At 48.1% G+C, this 15,660-nt stretch overlaps 1 protein-coding gene across 1 annotated transcript in view; it reads left to right on the top strand.

The window, feature by feature from the left end:
• The first annotated feature begins 29 nt into the window (after positions 1 to 29).
• NCSTN (nicastrin) overlaps positions 30 to 15,660 on the top strand; it is a 24,623-nt gene continuing 8,992 nt past the window's right edge. The window contains exons 1-9 of the mRNA XM_029284425.1: positions 30 to 141; positions 3,299 to 3,403; positions 4,641 to 4,764; positions 6,089 to 6,207; positions 8,306 to 8,451; positions 8,971 to 9,121; positions 10,082 to 10,188; positions 10,956 to 11,108; positions 14,309 to 14,415. Of these exons, the coding sequence (XP_029140258.1) occupies positions 30 to 141; positions 3,299 to 3,403; positions 4,641 to 4,764; positions 6,089 to 6,207; positions 8,306 to 8,451; positions 8,971 to 9,121; positions 10,082 to 10,188; positions 10,956 to 11,108; positions 14,309 to 14,415 (1,124 nt within the window). The remainder of the gene's footprint in view (positions 142 to 3,298; positions 3,404 to 4,640; positions 4,765 to 6,088; positions 6,208 to 8,305; positions 8,452 to 8,970; positions 9,122 to 10,081; positions 10,189 to 10,955; positions 11,109 to 14,308; positions 14,416 to 15,660) is intronic.

Raw genomic sequence — 15,660 nt, 5'->3', positions numbered from 1 at the left:
TTGGGCAGGAAGCGGAAGTTGCCGGCAAGATGGCGGCTATTGAGGAGGAGGTGGGAGCGGCCCCTTGCAGCGGCCGGAGGATGAAGGCGAGGGCGGCGGCCTGGGTCCTTCGCGGGATCGTCTTGTGCGCCTTGGCGCCCGGTGAGGCCCTCTCGCGCGGGGAGAGCGCGCTTGGGGCCATCCGGGCCTGGTGGGGCGGAATGCGGGGCCCGGAGGGCGGGGACCGTGGGACTCGTCGCCCCCAAACAGTTGCCCGCCGGAGGGGCTGGACTCTAGCTCCCATGGTGCTCCCCCGGCACGGCCTGGGTGTTGAACAAACCACGAGGGTCTCTACAGGGCCTTATTCTAGGAGGCAAGCTGTGACTTTGGGCCAGCCCTTTTCTCTCTCTCTCTCTCTCTCTCTGGCCAGCCTACCTCGCAGGGCTGTGGTGGTGGGAAATAAAGGAGGGAGGAGTATTCGGTATATTTACAACTTGAGTTCCTTATAAAGTAATAAGATGGGACAAGATTCTGATAGCTCTTTGGCTGGCTGTGATAGAAAATGGATGGATGGATGGATGGATAGGTGATAGATGAAAGAAAATGGGTGGATAGACAGACAGACATAGATGATATAGATAGAAGATAGATGGATAATAGACATGGATGATAGATATCTGAGAGATAAAAAGATGATAGTGATAGCTAGTTACTATAGATAACTAGATTGCTACGTTTGGTAAAGAGATAATAACTGGTATATATAGATGATAGATGATAACTGACATGAGATAGATAGATAGAGTTAGTTGGCCCTTTATCCTAAGCCAAAAATTAGACCCTCCAAAGGGCTTTGTACAAAAATAAGGCACTTCCATCCAGGCTGATGGGATCTGGAGTCTTTACTGATGTCGCGCTTTCAAGAATCCCAATCGAGGAGAGGTTGGGTTTATGCTGTTTGGGATTAACCAAGCTGGAGTCCAATTGTTGAGGAGGGCGCCAGTTGAAGTTAGCTGTATGGAAACTTCAGAGATTTGGGTATCTGAGGGACAGCAAGGTCTATGGGGGACTTGATGGAGTACAGGATTATGCCAACATGGGATGCTTGGCTTTGGGTGGCATCTCCGTTCACGGTCCGCTTTATGACCAAGGCTGTCGCATTCTCAAGTGCCAATTGAAGCTGCATGGAATGGTTCTGATGCTGCTGGTTGGTCATGTGCCTGCCTAGAAACTAGGAGATGGTGAGTTCTAGTCCTGCCTACTCCTTGGTAAGCTAGAAAAAGGTGGAATAGACAATATCACCACCAGATAGATCTGTAGCTGGCTGACAAACCGTACTCAACGGGCAGTCCTCAATGGCACTACATCTACATGGAGAGAAGTAAGCAGTGGGGTACCACAAGATTCTGTCTTAGGCCCAGTACTCTTCAGCATCTTCATGAATGACTTAGAAGGAGAACTCATCAAATGTGCAGATGACACCAAACTGAGAGGAATAGCCAACACCCAAAAAGACAAACTCAGGATCCAAAAAGATCTTGACAAACTTGAACAATGGACCCTATCCAACGAAATGAGCTTCAGTGTGGAAAAAAAGCAAAGTTTTACATTTAGGCAGGAAAAATCAAAGTACGAGTACAGACTGGGCGAAACCTGACTTAAAAACAGTAACTGAGAGGGACCTTGGAGTCATAGTGGACGATAACTTCACCATGAGCCAGCAGTGTGCAGCAGCACCCAAAAAGCTAATACAATCCTGGGTTGTATAAACAGAGGCATAGAATCAAGATCACGTGAAATATTAGTACTGCTTTATAAAACCCTAGTAAGATCACACCTGGAATACTGCAGCCAATTTTGGTGACCATATCACAAAAAAGATGTTGAGAGTCTGGAAAAAATTCAGAGAAGAGCAACTAAGATGATCAAAGGCCTAGAGACTAAAACATAAGAAGAACGGCTGCAGGACTTGGGTCTAGCCAGTCTAAAGAAAAGAAGAAATAGGAGTGACATGATAGCAGTATTCCAATACTTGAGGGGCTGCCAAAAAGAGGACAGGATCACGTTATTCACCAAAGCACCAGAGGGAAGGACAAGAAACAATGGTTGGAAACTGAACAAAGAGAGAAGCAACCTGGAATTAAGGAGAAACCTCCTGACAGTGAGGACAATTAACCAGTGGAACAGCTTGCCTCCAGAAATCATGGGCGCTCCATCACTGGAGATTTTTAAGAAGAGGCTAAACAGTCACTTGTCTTGATATGGCATAGGTTCTCCTGCTTGAGCGGGGGGGGGGGGGGGGGGGGGGGCTGGGCTAGAAGACCTCCAAGGTCTCTTCCAGCTCTATTCTATTCTACAGACTGAAATTTAGTTTTCTTTTTTTAGTAAAGAAATAGCTTTAATACTGTAAGTAGACTGTAAATAATGATCCTTAATACTGTACTTAATACTCTAAGTAGAATGTAAATAATGAGAAAAAGGCAGCTGATTACAACTTGCACAAGTTGAGGTATTTGTACTGTAACCAGTTGTTTTGATATATGCATTTGGTCATGGAGGAAATTCCAGGGAAGAATTTATCCCCTTTGGTTCAGTTCTAGTTTTATGCCTCCAATCTGGGCAAAATTTCAGAAATTTATTGCTCAATTTGGAGAGTTATGAAACAAGATTTCCGGTTCTGCTTAATGGTTGACTTAAAACGGAAGTCTCCCTTATCCAAATGAGTGCAACTAATTATTTATGCTGTTAATATTTTTATTTACATGGCTGTCCTGTGATAATGTTAGCCCACATTCCCCCCCTGCCAGGAGCTTTCTTTCCACCCTTCTCATTGTTTCAAACGCTATAAGGAATGGAGGTTGGGCCTAAGGCAGGGGTGTCAAACTGCCAGCCCCTGGGCCGGACACGTCAGGCGGAAGCCGCGCCCACCCCATTGCCGGCAATGGCAAAACAGTCCCGATACAACTTTAAAATTTGGTTTAATTCGGTTTTATAGGGGGGGATTGTATATATGCTTTTGTTTTAAATATGTTGTGCGCCGCCCTGAGTCCCGCAGGGAGAAGGGCGGCATATAAATTAAATTAAATAAATTAAATAAATAAATACGTCGCGGGTTTGACATGTCTGGCCTAAGGCAAGGCGTTGGACTTTGTATTCAGCTGCTGTAAATTCTGGCGGTTGAAATCCACCAAGCCTGTATGAACCCTTGGTCAATCTGGTCTGCCTTGCCAGCACCAGAGCAGGATATTCCTGTTTTCTAGTCACTTTTTTTTTTTCTAAGAAAAAAAAAATCCTATTAAATCCATCGCTTTTTGTGCAGATTCAGGCTGGTGCAACTCTGTGGAGAAGAAAATCTACATCCCACTCAATAGAACAGCCACCTGCGTCCGTCTCCTGAATGCCACTCATCAGATAGGCTGCCAGTGTGAGTGTCGTGTTGAAGGAATATTTCCTTGGGGGGACACTGCCAGTCGCTCGTGTCTGATAGTAAATAGGCCAGGCAGGTGTGGACCACAGGTAGGCTACCTGCAGCTCCCAGCCCATTTTGCTGGTCCCCAGAGCCCTCTACACCGTGCCAACAGAGTTCCAAAGCACAGAGGCAATGCATGACAGCAATGCTTCTATTCTGTTTTTTATTTTTATGAATCTGAGACCCTGTTCGCTGCTTGTGGTGCCTTCTAATTTCACTACAGGTAGTCCTCGACTAAGACCACAAACTGAGCCCAAAAATTCTGTTGCTAAATGAGACATTTGTTAGGTGAATTTTATCCCATTTTACGACCTTTCTCGCCACGGTTGTTAAGCGAATCACTGCAGTTAAGTGAATCTGGCTTCCCCGTTGATATTGCTTGTCAGAAGGTTGCAAAAGGGGATCATGTGATTCTGGGACACGGCGACCGTCGTAAAGATGAACACCAGTTGCCAAGCCTCCCAATTTTGATCACGTGACCCTGGGGATGCTGCAATGGCCGTAAGTGTGAAAAACGGTCATATGTCCCTTTTTTTTCAGCGCTGTTGTAACTTTGAATGGTTGTAAGTTGAGAACTACCTGTAAAATGTTTTGTGGTGAAAATTGCCAAGCGGTAAGGAGGGTGTTTTGTGACCAGAGAGGTGCAGGAATGGAGATAGAGAGGTCGTCCCCGGAAAGCCTTCAAGATATTGTATTGTTTGGGGCTGGGCAAAGCCAGTCTTTACTTAATAATTCAGGGGCTCAGAAGGGTAATTACCGTAGGTTGTAGCTGGGGCAGTGCCACATCAGTAAAAAGGGTGGTACTAACAACTGTGGTTCATTTTCTGTATTTTAAAGTGTTATTCATAAAATGAGGGTCTTGACATCTGCAGAGGCAGCTATTTTGTCCTTTGCCCCTAAATGGGGACAATTGGCCAATTTTGGGGAGAATGCCGCAGGGCAGGGGTAGGCAACCTTATAGCTGGCTCAGGAATTCTGGGAGTTGAAGTCCACGAGTCATAAAAGAGCCTAGGTTGCCTCCCCCTGCTCTAGGGTGATACACGAATACCTGAACCTCGCAGGAGCCTGAACAGAGCCCTCCCCATCACGAAAGGGCTCTGGAGAGAGGGCAGTGCGGCTGCTTGGTCAGAGGCTGCTGGTTGTGGGTGTGCAATTTGTCCCTCTGGTGTCCTTGACCTCTCTTCCCTCACAGCCTCCATGAATGGAGACACCGGAGTCATTCACGTGGCAGAGAAGGAATCTGACCTGAAGTGGGTGCTGTCGGATGGCCGCCACCCCCCTTACATGGTCCTGCTGGATGGGAAGCTTTTTACAGGGTAAGTGGGGATTTGCCTCCTCCTCCTCCTCCCCACCCCCCACAGAGGAACAAGAAGAATTTTTCTTCTGTTTCCTGAGCCTGCAGCTGCTGGAGAAAACACCCAGGATGGAAGCTGCTCTTCTGATTCCCAGTGACCAAACGCAGCCTTTTACTCGAGCATCACAGCCCCAGGAGATGCTTGCTAGCTGTCAGGAAAAACAAGCCGTCATCTCTTGGCACCTGCTGTTTTGGCTTAAGAACTTCTGCTTGTGTTTTTCTACTTCTCCAAGCAGAAGCCAGCCAGAATCGCAGGCGCTGATACGTGGACAGAGCTCTCGTGATTTCTTAGCTGGGCTCTGCCACACTTTGGCGTGAATACAAGCCACGAATCTGTGCTTGGTTGAATTCAGCTGCTGCCCCTTTGTGATGCAGCATACAGATACAGGTAGTCCTTGCTTTACGTCCACATTTGGGACCAGGCTTTCCACTGCTAAGCAAGGCAGTTAAGTGAGTCCTGTCTAATTTTACCACCTTTTTTGCCACTGTTGTTCAGCAAATTGCCGCAGTTGTTAAGGAAGTCACAAGGTCATTAAGCAGATCCATTTTCCCCCATTGACTTTGCTTTATTATTGGAAGCCGGCTGGGAAGGTCGCAAGTGGCCATCGCGTGACCCTCCCCCCTCCCCCCCCCGGATGCTGCAACTGTCTTGAATGCGTGCCGGTTGCCAAGCGGCCAAATTTTGATCATGTGACCGTGGGGATGCTATGAGGGTCGTAAGTGTGAGAACTGGTTATGCAGGTGGTCCTTGACTTACAACCACAATTGAGTCCAAAGTTTCTGTTGTCCTATTTTACGACTTTTCTTGCTACAGTTGTTAAGTGAGTAACATGGCTGTTAAGTGAATCTGACTTCCCTGTTGACCTTGCTTGTCAGAAGGTCGCAAAAGGGGATCGCGTGACCCCTGGACACTGCAAACCATCATAAATTCGAGTCAGTTGCTCTGCATTCTCATTTTTGACCATGCGACCGCGGAGATGCTGCAAACGTTCGTAAGTCTGACAAATGGTCATAAGTCACTTTTCAGTGCCGTTGTAACTTAGAACGGTCACTGAGCAAACTGTTGTAAGTCGAGGACTACCTGTAGGCACCATTTCTCTCTTTCCAGTCACTTGAAAACGCTTCTGGGCAAGCGGTAAGAATGGAACAACACTCTGGAAACCTTTGATTTATTCCATGTCTGTGGAAAACGACACTGTATTGCTATATTTCATCCCCTTGGCGATCTCACAGCCGATAAATAACACCCTACGCTTACATTTTTCACCATGTGGTTCTTTTCACAGACAGGTGATGGAGAAGCTGAAGGGCAGCTCTCGGATTGCGGGCGTGGCCGTGGCCATCTCCAAGGGCAGCCCGGCAGAAGGTTTTTCTCCCGGTCTTCAGTGTCCCAATGATGGTTACGGTGAGGAGGAAGCAAACGTGGTCTCTTTAGGGCTTCCCAGCTCCTCTCTTCAGTCCTTCCCTGGGTGGCCTCCGGGCTGGCTGGTTTCTGATCCAACTCAGCAAGAGCGGAGCATTTCGGGTCCCTTAAGAGAGAATCATTTTCTTGAAGTGGACTTCAACTGCCAGAATTCCACAGGGGAATTCTGGGAAATGAAGTCCGCGGATCTTAAAATTGCCCCGGTTGGATACCCCTGAAGTAGAGAAAAGCACATGTCCAGTTTTATTTCTATCTGGACACTGCTTCTGGACTTTTGCTCCAGATAGAAAAAAATGTAATTTTGTTTTTAGGTTTTGCTGTCAGTTTGTTGCTATAGAAAGGGCTGGTTGTTGTTAAGCTGATACAGTAAAAAGTGGAGGCTGTAATTCTACTTTGTACTTTATTGTGCTGAAAAAAGATTGGAAGTCGACGCTTTATTGCCCATCATTTTTCCTTCCTCCCTCCTTTTTTTCCACCACTTTCCTATTATTTTCATTTGTATTATATATTCCGGAGTTGAAAAAGAGACAAAGGTCACTCTCTTCATCATCATCTGGCAGAGATTTGGGCTGAAAAAGTCTGTCACTGCTAAGAGGAATCTTAAAAAGCTCTAACTTTTTATTAATCAAAGATAGCAGTAACAAGAGTGTCGGGCATTTCCTTTACATCTGAGCTCTTGGCCCACGTCGAAGTCTGCAGTTAAAGAAAACTTAAAAAAAGCAGAACCTTTGCAGAATACAAACAGTTGCAAGGAAAAATGGGGGGAACCCCCCCAGAGCCCCCACACACAGAGAGAAAAATGGGCTTCGGTTACTTGCTGCCTCCTCCTGGTGAGGTTTCCCAGATCCGTAACTGTCTTTTTTTTTAAAAAAGGGCGACGGTTCCTCTCCTCATGTAACTCGAAAGGCTGTCGGTGCCCGTGGCTGAGTCTGCCGTGGGGATTTAAGATCCTGGGAGATGCTTCTGGATGTGTCAGGCAGCTGGAAGTGTGATCCTGGGAAGGAGAGAGAGAACAACAAGCAGACTGTTGTTTTTCCTCTGCTGTGAAAGGGCCCCAGGATATGGTCACAATCAGTGCCATTGTTTAAGGCGCGTGATGTTGGTATCGCAAGTAGGAATACACTAATTTGGAGGAATGTAAGGGCACCACAGGAAAGTATTCCAGCTCTGGAACTCATAGTCTGGTTTACAGTATTTCCTCCCCTCCTCCCCTTCCTTCTCTCTTTTCTTTCCTCCTTCCCTCCCTCTTTCTCCTTCCCTCCCTCCCTTTCCTTCCTCCCTCCTTGTCTCTTTCCCCTTCCTTCCTTCCTTCCTTCCTTCCTTCCTTCCTTCCTTCCTCTATTTATATGGCCGTCCATCTCACAATCAAGGGACTGGGCAGTGTACCACAGTCAGAAACAATATATACAAGTTAATGTTATTAATATTTAAAAGTGTAACATTGTACAAGACACAAAACTAAAACTGAAGAAAACGGGTGGAGAGCAGGCCTTTATTTATCCTTCCGGTGCAGCAGACTCAAGGTCTATAACCGTAACCTCGCTTTGTTCAGGGTTCTGCTGCCTTCCACACAATCCCTGTAGTTGTGTGTATGTGTGTGTCACTAGCATATTTCTTTCGACGCTCTCCTCTGCTTTGATTCCTGCACAAACATTGTTCTGCCCCTTTTCCAGTTTCCCTACTCCAGGGGTAGGCAACCTCGGCTCTTTTATGACTCATGGACTTCAACTCCCAGAATTCCTGAGCCAGCAATGCTGACTCAGGAATTCTGGGAGTTGAAGTCCATGAGTCATAAAAGAGCCGAGGTTGCCTACCCCTGCCCTACTCCCTTTTCACTCCTATTTCTGCTCATTCCTATTTGTCTTCACAGCCCCTGACTTTAATCCATTTTTCTGGCCCTCCCCGTGACTTGATTTAATTTCTGAGTCAAATGTGGAGAAGCTTTTTCGGCAGCCTTCATAGCTCAGGGCCAGGCCACGGTTCCCACGTCTGGGAGCATGCGTGACTCCTTATCCTGAAAGCTTTTCAGGCAACTGTGACTCACGGATTGCTCAATCTGCCTTTCCTCTCCTTCCTTCAGGCGTCTACAACAGCAGCTACGGCCCAGAATACGCCCACTGCAGCGTGACCAAGTGGAATTATCTGGGGAACAGCCTCTCCTACCTGGACTTCGGCTTCCCCATCTTCCTTCTTCAAAACGAAACCGAAACCAAGGTTATCAAGCAGGTGTGTATTGCGTGGGAACTCCGCCGTACTTCCCTGTGGCAGGATGAGCGAGAGAATATTTTAAAGCACGCAATTAAATATCAAAGTTAGCACAGCAGTTCGTTTAGTGACCGATGTTACAGTGGCCCCGAGAAAAGTGACTTAGGACCGTTTTTCACACTACCGTTGCAGCGTCCCCTTGGTCACAGGATCAAAATTCAGAAGCCTGGCAACTGACTCATATTTACGACGGTCGCAGTGTCCCAGGGTCACGTGATCCCCTTTTGCAACCTTCTGGCAAGCGAAGTCAATGGGGGAGCCCGATTTGCTTATCCACTGCAATGATTCACTTAACATTGGCAAGAAAGGTCGTAAAATGGGCCAAAACTCACTTAACTGTCTCGCTTAGCAACAGAAATTTCAGGCTCAGCTGTGGTCGTAAGTCAAGGACTTCCTGCACTAACTTTGATATTGGATGGCCTCAAGGTAGCTAGACCTGCCTCTTTCTAAAAACCCCGACTCTCCCTGCTTGGTCCTCAGTGCTACCAGACGTACAACACGCCTCAGAACGGCTCCGGGCCAGAATACCCGCTCTGCGCCATGCAGCTGTCCTCCCACATGCACGCCGTCACCAGCACCGTCACCTGCATGCGCCGCAGCATCATTCAGAGCACCTTCAGTCTCAACCCAGGTGAGCCCGGAAGGGTGGAGGTGGGCCGGGCCTCAAGCTCTGGGCAAGGATGCCCAGCCTGCCTCCCGCCAAGGGCTGCCCAGGCATGCCGAGGATGGGCTCCATAAAGCGGGGAGGCTCAGGCAAAAACAGGCTTTAGTGTTGTTTGACAATCAGTCCGGGATTATATGATTGTGACCCGTAGTTTTAGTAAGGTCTCTCTTCTGTTACAGTAAATTGTAATTCCAGGCAAGATTTGGAGTGACTCTGGAAGTGGAAGCAAAGACCCGGGACTTTCCTGAGTCAAGCCATTCTTTCTTCAAGGACCCCCGTGCTCGGGCGGGGGGGGGACACACTGCCTTCTCTGTTGCACAGGGGCCCTCCACTTGCAATTGATCACTTAGCAGCCATTCAAGGTTACTGAAGTTCAAAGTTGTTGGGTTGTTCAGAGGTTTTGTGTGCTCCATGACTGGAGGCTTTTAAGAAGAGACTGGGCAGCCATTTGTCTGGAATGGCGTAGAGTTTCCTGCTTGAGCAGGGGGTTGGACTAGAAGACCTCCAAGGTCCCTTCCAACATGGTTATTCTTTCTGTTCTGTTGGGGCTTCCAACAAGCAAACTCAATGGGGGAGGCCGAGTTTACGCAATCACCGCATGATTCACTTAAAACCAGGCACGACTCACCTAAGGACTGCATCTTTTAGTGACAGAAGTTCCAGTCTCAATTGTGGCTGCATGGCAAGGACTCCACGTACCACGTTTGCCATGATTTTCGGTTCTTTGGGAACAAGCTGGATCTGGCTGTTTTCAGCCTTTCCGGATCGCCTTTCTGCTTGGCAAAAACCTGGCTGGAGGGCTAAAGCGGAGCCCCGCGAGTCCTTGGTGGCTGCTGCTGTGTGGGGCAGGGGGGGGGTGGGGGGGTGGCGCTTCCCGGGGTCGTGAAATGGGCCGTGGGGTCACGGTCACTGCTTCTCTCCTTTCAGAGGTGGTCTGCGATCCTCTCGCCGATTATAACGTCTGGAGCACGGTGCGGCCGCTCAACGATTCGGAGAAGCTGGATCCTAAAAGTGTCGTCATTGCTTCCTCTCGAGTAGGTGGGGCTGGGCTGGGCTGGGCTGGGCTGGGCTGGGCTGGGCTGGGCTGGGCTGGGCTGGGCTGGGCTGGGCTGGGCTAGGCTGGGCTGGGGGAATTCAGTTTAAATGTTGTTCTTTTAATATCCCACCTTTATTTTTCATATGTTTTACGTAAAAGTAAAAAGGAGGAGCTCAAAAAGGCACAGCTGGGGGGGGGCATTTCCCCCCAGGCCTTCCTTGATGAGGGGAGCAGGAGGGAGGGGCAGCTGGAGCTGCCAAGGGGAGATGCTCCCTCTGGTCGTGGCCTTCTGGGGACTCTCAATTGAAGCCTCAGGGCAGGGGTCATTCTCTCTACAGGCACCAGCTGCCGTTCCTAAAAATCTGCACGAGCTTGTTTCGACATGCTGGATAAATTTTTAATTTTTATTATATTCAGAAAATTAAAATACAAAACCCAGAGCGGGGAAAAAATTGCAAAGATAAAACAAAACTAGAGAAACGTATTATAAAAATGTGAGTTTAAAGGACGAAAAACAAAGACACGGATTAACCCCCACTAACGGAAGCTTTCCCCTCTTGCGAAATGAGTCCAAAGTTTATAACATGCTGGGTGGATTTTGACCATATACTTTTAGCAAATGAATGGAAATTAGACGTGGGACTGAACGGCTGCCATCTGGGCATTGAACCAGGCACGGAAGCTGACAGGCTGACTTTGGGGAGAGAAAGTCTGGCAGAGTCTCCGAACTGGCCGGACCGTATTCTTTGCTCTTCTTTCTGGCAGATTGACAGCCACTCTTTTTTCTGGAATGTGGCCCCCGGGGCGGAGAGCGCCGTGGCTTCCTTTGTCACCCTCCTCGCTGCAGCTGAAGCCGTCCATAAAATCCCCGATGTTCAGTCGCTGCCCAAAAACATCATGTTTGCCTTCTTCCAGGGGGTAAGTTCTCGCTGTTTTCTTTTTTCCTGGTCTCTGCAGCTTGAAACAGATCTCTGATTTATTTGTTTATTTGTTTGCTTGTGAAATTTATTTGCTGCCTATCTCGTATTCAACAACTCTGGGCAGCTTACAAAATAAAACAGAATAACAGTAGTAGAGATGGAAGGGACTTTGGAAATCTTCTAGTCCAGCCCCCTGCTCAAGCAGGAGATCCTATACCGTTTCAGACAAATCACTGTCCAGCCTCTTCTTAAAAACCTTCAGTGATGGAGCACCCACAACCTCTGGAGGCAAGCAGTTCCTCTGTTTAATTGTCCTCGCTCTTAGGAAATTTCTCCTTAATTCCAAGTTGCTTCTCCTCTCCTTGATCAGTTTGCAACCATTGTTTCTTGTCCTGCCCTCTGGTGCTCTGGTGAATAATGTGTCCCCCTCCACTTTGTGGCAGCCCCTCAAATATTGGAAGACAGCTATCGTGTCACCCCTAGTCCTTCTTTTCATTAGATTACTCAATTCTTGCAACCATTTTCATACATTTTAGCTTCTAGCCCCCTAATCATCTTTGTTGCACTTCTCATTAAAACATTAAAGAAACATTAAAATCATCCATTGTAAAAGACACAGCATAGAAAAACAATTCGGTCCCTGGAACCTGTGGCTGGACTTGGAAGGTCCCACTTTTCTGAAATCTTGCGGAGCGACCATCCGCCGTTGCACATCGTGTTGGAAACCAATTTCCGTGGTGCTTGCAGCAGAGAAAGCTGACTTGGGAATACAATTTGCATGGAGGGCTTTGTTGTTCTCAGCTAGGAAATATCGCTCCCAACAAGGATGCAGTTTCCCCTGGGAAATGAATAAAACAGCTCAGAGAGAGAGAGAGAGAGAGAGAGACAGATGCTGCTAATCCCAGCTCCACTGGGGAATTAGCCAGGGATGGGTGAGAAGGTTCGGCAGCATTTAGGTAGGAAAAGCTTGCAGGATTTTTGGGGAGATGATTTAAATCAGTGTTTCTCAACCTGGGCAACTTGAAGACGGGTGGACCTCAACCCCCAGAGGTCCCCAGGCAGCATGGGAGTTGAAGTCCACCCGTCTTCAGGTTGTCTAGGAGGTTGAGAAACTGCTCTACTGCCAGGGTCAGGAACAAATCTGAATGTTTGGAGCAGCGTTTCTCAACTTGAGCAATTTAAAGGTGGATAGACTTCAACTCCCAGAATTCCCCAGGCAGCACAGGGATTTGTTTATTTGTGTGAGAAGCATCACAATTAAAATAAGGCATACTATATGGCATAAAATTTAAAATATAAAACGCAAGATTAAAATATATACAAATTAAACAGATCTTGCCAAGAAACTAGCAATATTAGCATGGAGTTGAAATCCACCCATCTTTAAATTGCCACGGTTGAGAAACGATTCACACTGCCGGGTTCGAAAACAAATCCGTGTATTTAGAGCTGTGTTTCTCAACCTGAGCAACTTTAAGGTGGGCGGACTTCAGAGCACGGCTGGCTGGGGAATTCTGGGAGTTGAAGTCCACCCATCTTAAAGTTGCCCAAGTTGAGAAACATTCCCTTAAAGCGATTTCAACCTACATTCACACATTTGCTTGTGTAACATCTTGTAAACAAGTGTCAGGAAATGTATCTATTTCATAAAGGTGCATCATGGATTTCCTGAAACAAATCTCCTTCTGAAATACCCAACTTCACTTCCCAGAATTCTCAGCAGCTGCAGGCCAGGCCCAAGGTATTCTGGGAAATTGAGGTTCAGCGCACTGAGAGCATTTCAGGCTGAAGGATGCTCTAACAAACCAGGGCAGACTCCGAGAGAAATACCTCTGTGGAAAGGAGGGTTTGAGGGTTTATTCTGCCTGCTAACCCTGGGGGGGAAATGGGCACAGGTAGTCCTCGGGTTACAGCCACAGCTGAGCTCGAAATTTCCGTTGCTAAGCAAGACGGTTAAGTGAATTTTGCCCCAGTTTATGATCTTTCTTGTTACAGTTGTTGTGTGAATCCCTTCAGTTGTTAACAACACACTTGTTAAGTGAACCTGGCTTCCCCCATTGGATTTGCTTGTCAGAAGGTCGCAAAAGGGGATCACTTGAACCCGGGACTCTGCAGCCGTCATTATTACGAGTCAGTTGCCAAGTGTCTGAATTTTGATCACGTGACCCGGGGATGCCGCAACCAGTGTGAAACACGGTTCATGAGTCACTTTTTTCAGTGCTGTTGTAACTTTGAATGGTCACTAAATGAATGGTTGTAAGTCGGGGACTTCCCGTGTTTTCTTCATTTTACTGCACGGTATAATCTGCAAGCAGGACTGAACTGCGAGGAAAAGCCACACATTCTGGGGGGGGGAAGGAGCACTCCGGAGAGCAGCAGGCGGGCGATCCGAAAGCCTCTTCTCCAACCTGGGGCCCTCCAGTCCCCACTGCGGCCCGTGGGCAGCAGCTGTGGGCAGCACGACGTCCCCACGGGGCAGGAAAAGGCCCTTCGCCGCTGCCGCCCGTCCCTCGCAACCGGCCCACTCGCAACCGGCACCCCGTCTCCAAACACAAAGTCACATGGAGCGGATTAAAAATATATGTGCACACTGAAGCAAAAAAGCAGTTAATTTGGAGCAACGGCAGCTGCGGAAAGCCAAGAGGATATTTGAAAGAGGGAGGGAGGGAGGGAGGGGTGATGGTTAGCAGCTGATCTTCCCCTCCAGGCATGAGGTGGATGGGTGGGTGGGTGGGTGGGAGAGCCGAGTTCGAGCAGCGCTGTCAACTTTACCGGAGCTTTTGCGCTGCTGTGAAATGACTTCTCTTCCCGTTGTTTCCTCCACCACCCTGTTGGGGGGTTGGCAGTGGTGCCTTGCCTGAGAGGGCCGCAAAACTTGGCATTGTACAGTTGTGACTGTGAAAGCAGAAGCCATAAACCAGATTGGCGTGACTCACTTAACGGCCCCCTTGCTTAGCAGTAGACATCCTGGCCAGCTGCCTGACTTCAGGCCCGTCTCTGTTTCCCAGCCCAACCCACCTCGCAGGGCGGTTGTTGCGGGGAAAATAGGAGGAAGGTGTGTGTTGGATATGTTCACCATCTTAACCTGCAAAAATAATAAAGCCGGGATGGAAATAAATAGAGGTTGCAGATGTAGCTGGGTTACTCTGTCCCTTTTTTGAGGAGAACCCTCCTTCTGGATTTCCCTTCCCTCCTCAGGAGAACTTTGACTACATCGGCAGCTCCCGCATGGTGTACGACATGCAGAACGACCGGTTTCCCATCAAGCTGGAGAACATCGATTCCTTCCTGGAGCTGAGCCAGGTGAGAAGAGACAAGCTGAGGCCGCTCTGCAGTTTTAGCTGACTGCTTTTGGGATATTGGCTTCTGGTGTAGTTTCCAAATTTTGGAAACTCGTGTTAGAAGGGAGTTAACAAAGCGAGTTGGGTCTGTGAAACGTGAGAATGCCCAGATGAGTTGCGAAAAGAGGTTCCCGCAACCGAGATGGCTGTTTCAGACTTAAACGGGCTGAGCTGCAGTTCCACGGAGGGAGGACAGGCCTGTGGGTTTTCATTTGCTGCTTCTCGGTTACTTAAAGGCTGGTGGGAAGTACAGGACCCGATCCAAAGGCTTTTGGGCAGAAGCATCGGAGAATGTAGCGCAGAATATCTTTCTTGCAAAGGGCAGCGTCTTAAACTTGAGCATCCGTGGCTCTCGCGTTTGCAAATTTAAGGGCTCCTGCGAGGTTTTGCTCTTTCATGGTGAAGGTGCTGGCCTCGAAAGCAGGAAATTGTGAGTTCTAGTTCTGCCTTAGGCATGAAAGCCGGCTGGGTGATTTTGGGCCCAATCACCAGGAGACTTGGGAGTTCTAGTCCAGCCTTAGGCATTAAAGACAAAAACATATGAAGAACGGCTGCAGGATTTGGGTCTGGCCAGTCTAGAGAAAAGAAGTACCAGGGGGGACATGATAGCAGTCTTCCAGTATCTCAGGGGCTGCCCCAAAGAAGAGGGAGTCAAGCTATTCTCCAAAGCACCAGAGGGCAGGACAAGAAGCAACGGGTGGAAATTGACTAAAGAGAGAAGCAACCTGGAATTAAGGAGAAACTTCCTGACAGTGAGGACAATTAACCAGTGGAACAGAAGTTGCCTTCAGACGTTGTGGGGGCTCCATCACTGGAGGTTTTTAAGAAGAGACTGGACAGTCACTTGTCTGAGATGATATAGGGTCTCCTGCCTGAGCAAGGGTTGTATTGGAGACACCCCCCCAAGTCCCTTCCAGCTCTATTCTGATTGATTGATTGATTGATTGAAAGCTCCCTGCATGACTTTGGGGCAGTTGCTGTCTCTCAACCCAATCCACCTCACAGGGATGTTGTTTGGAAAAAATAGGAGACAGGAAATTAATTAGATGGCATTTAGCCAGCACCTCTATTTGGCTCTGTCACAGGAGATTATCTGGGGTTTCTGATTCCAGCATTACCCACCACAAAAGGACACTCCTGATGAAACAAAAGAACTTTCAACCAAATGTGTTTTCCTTGCACCAACGGAGTGAACTTTCACTTAATTCT

The sequence above is a fragment of the Protobothrops mucrosquamatus genome, unplaced genomic scaffold (assembly GCF_001527695.2).
Source record: "Protobothrops mucrosquamatus isolate PMUCROS unplaced genomic scaffold, P.Mucros_1.0 scaffold584, whole genome shotgun sequence".
In the NCBI taxonomy this organism is placed as follows: Eukaryota; Metazoa; Chordata; class Lepidosauria; order Squamata; family Viperidae; genus Protobothrops; species Protobothrops mucrosquamatus.
This window is presented reverse-complemented; position numbering and strand designations above follow the sequence as displayed.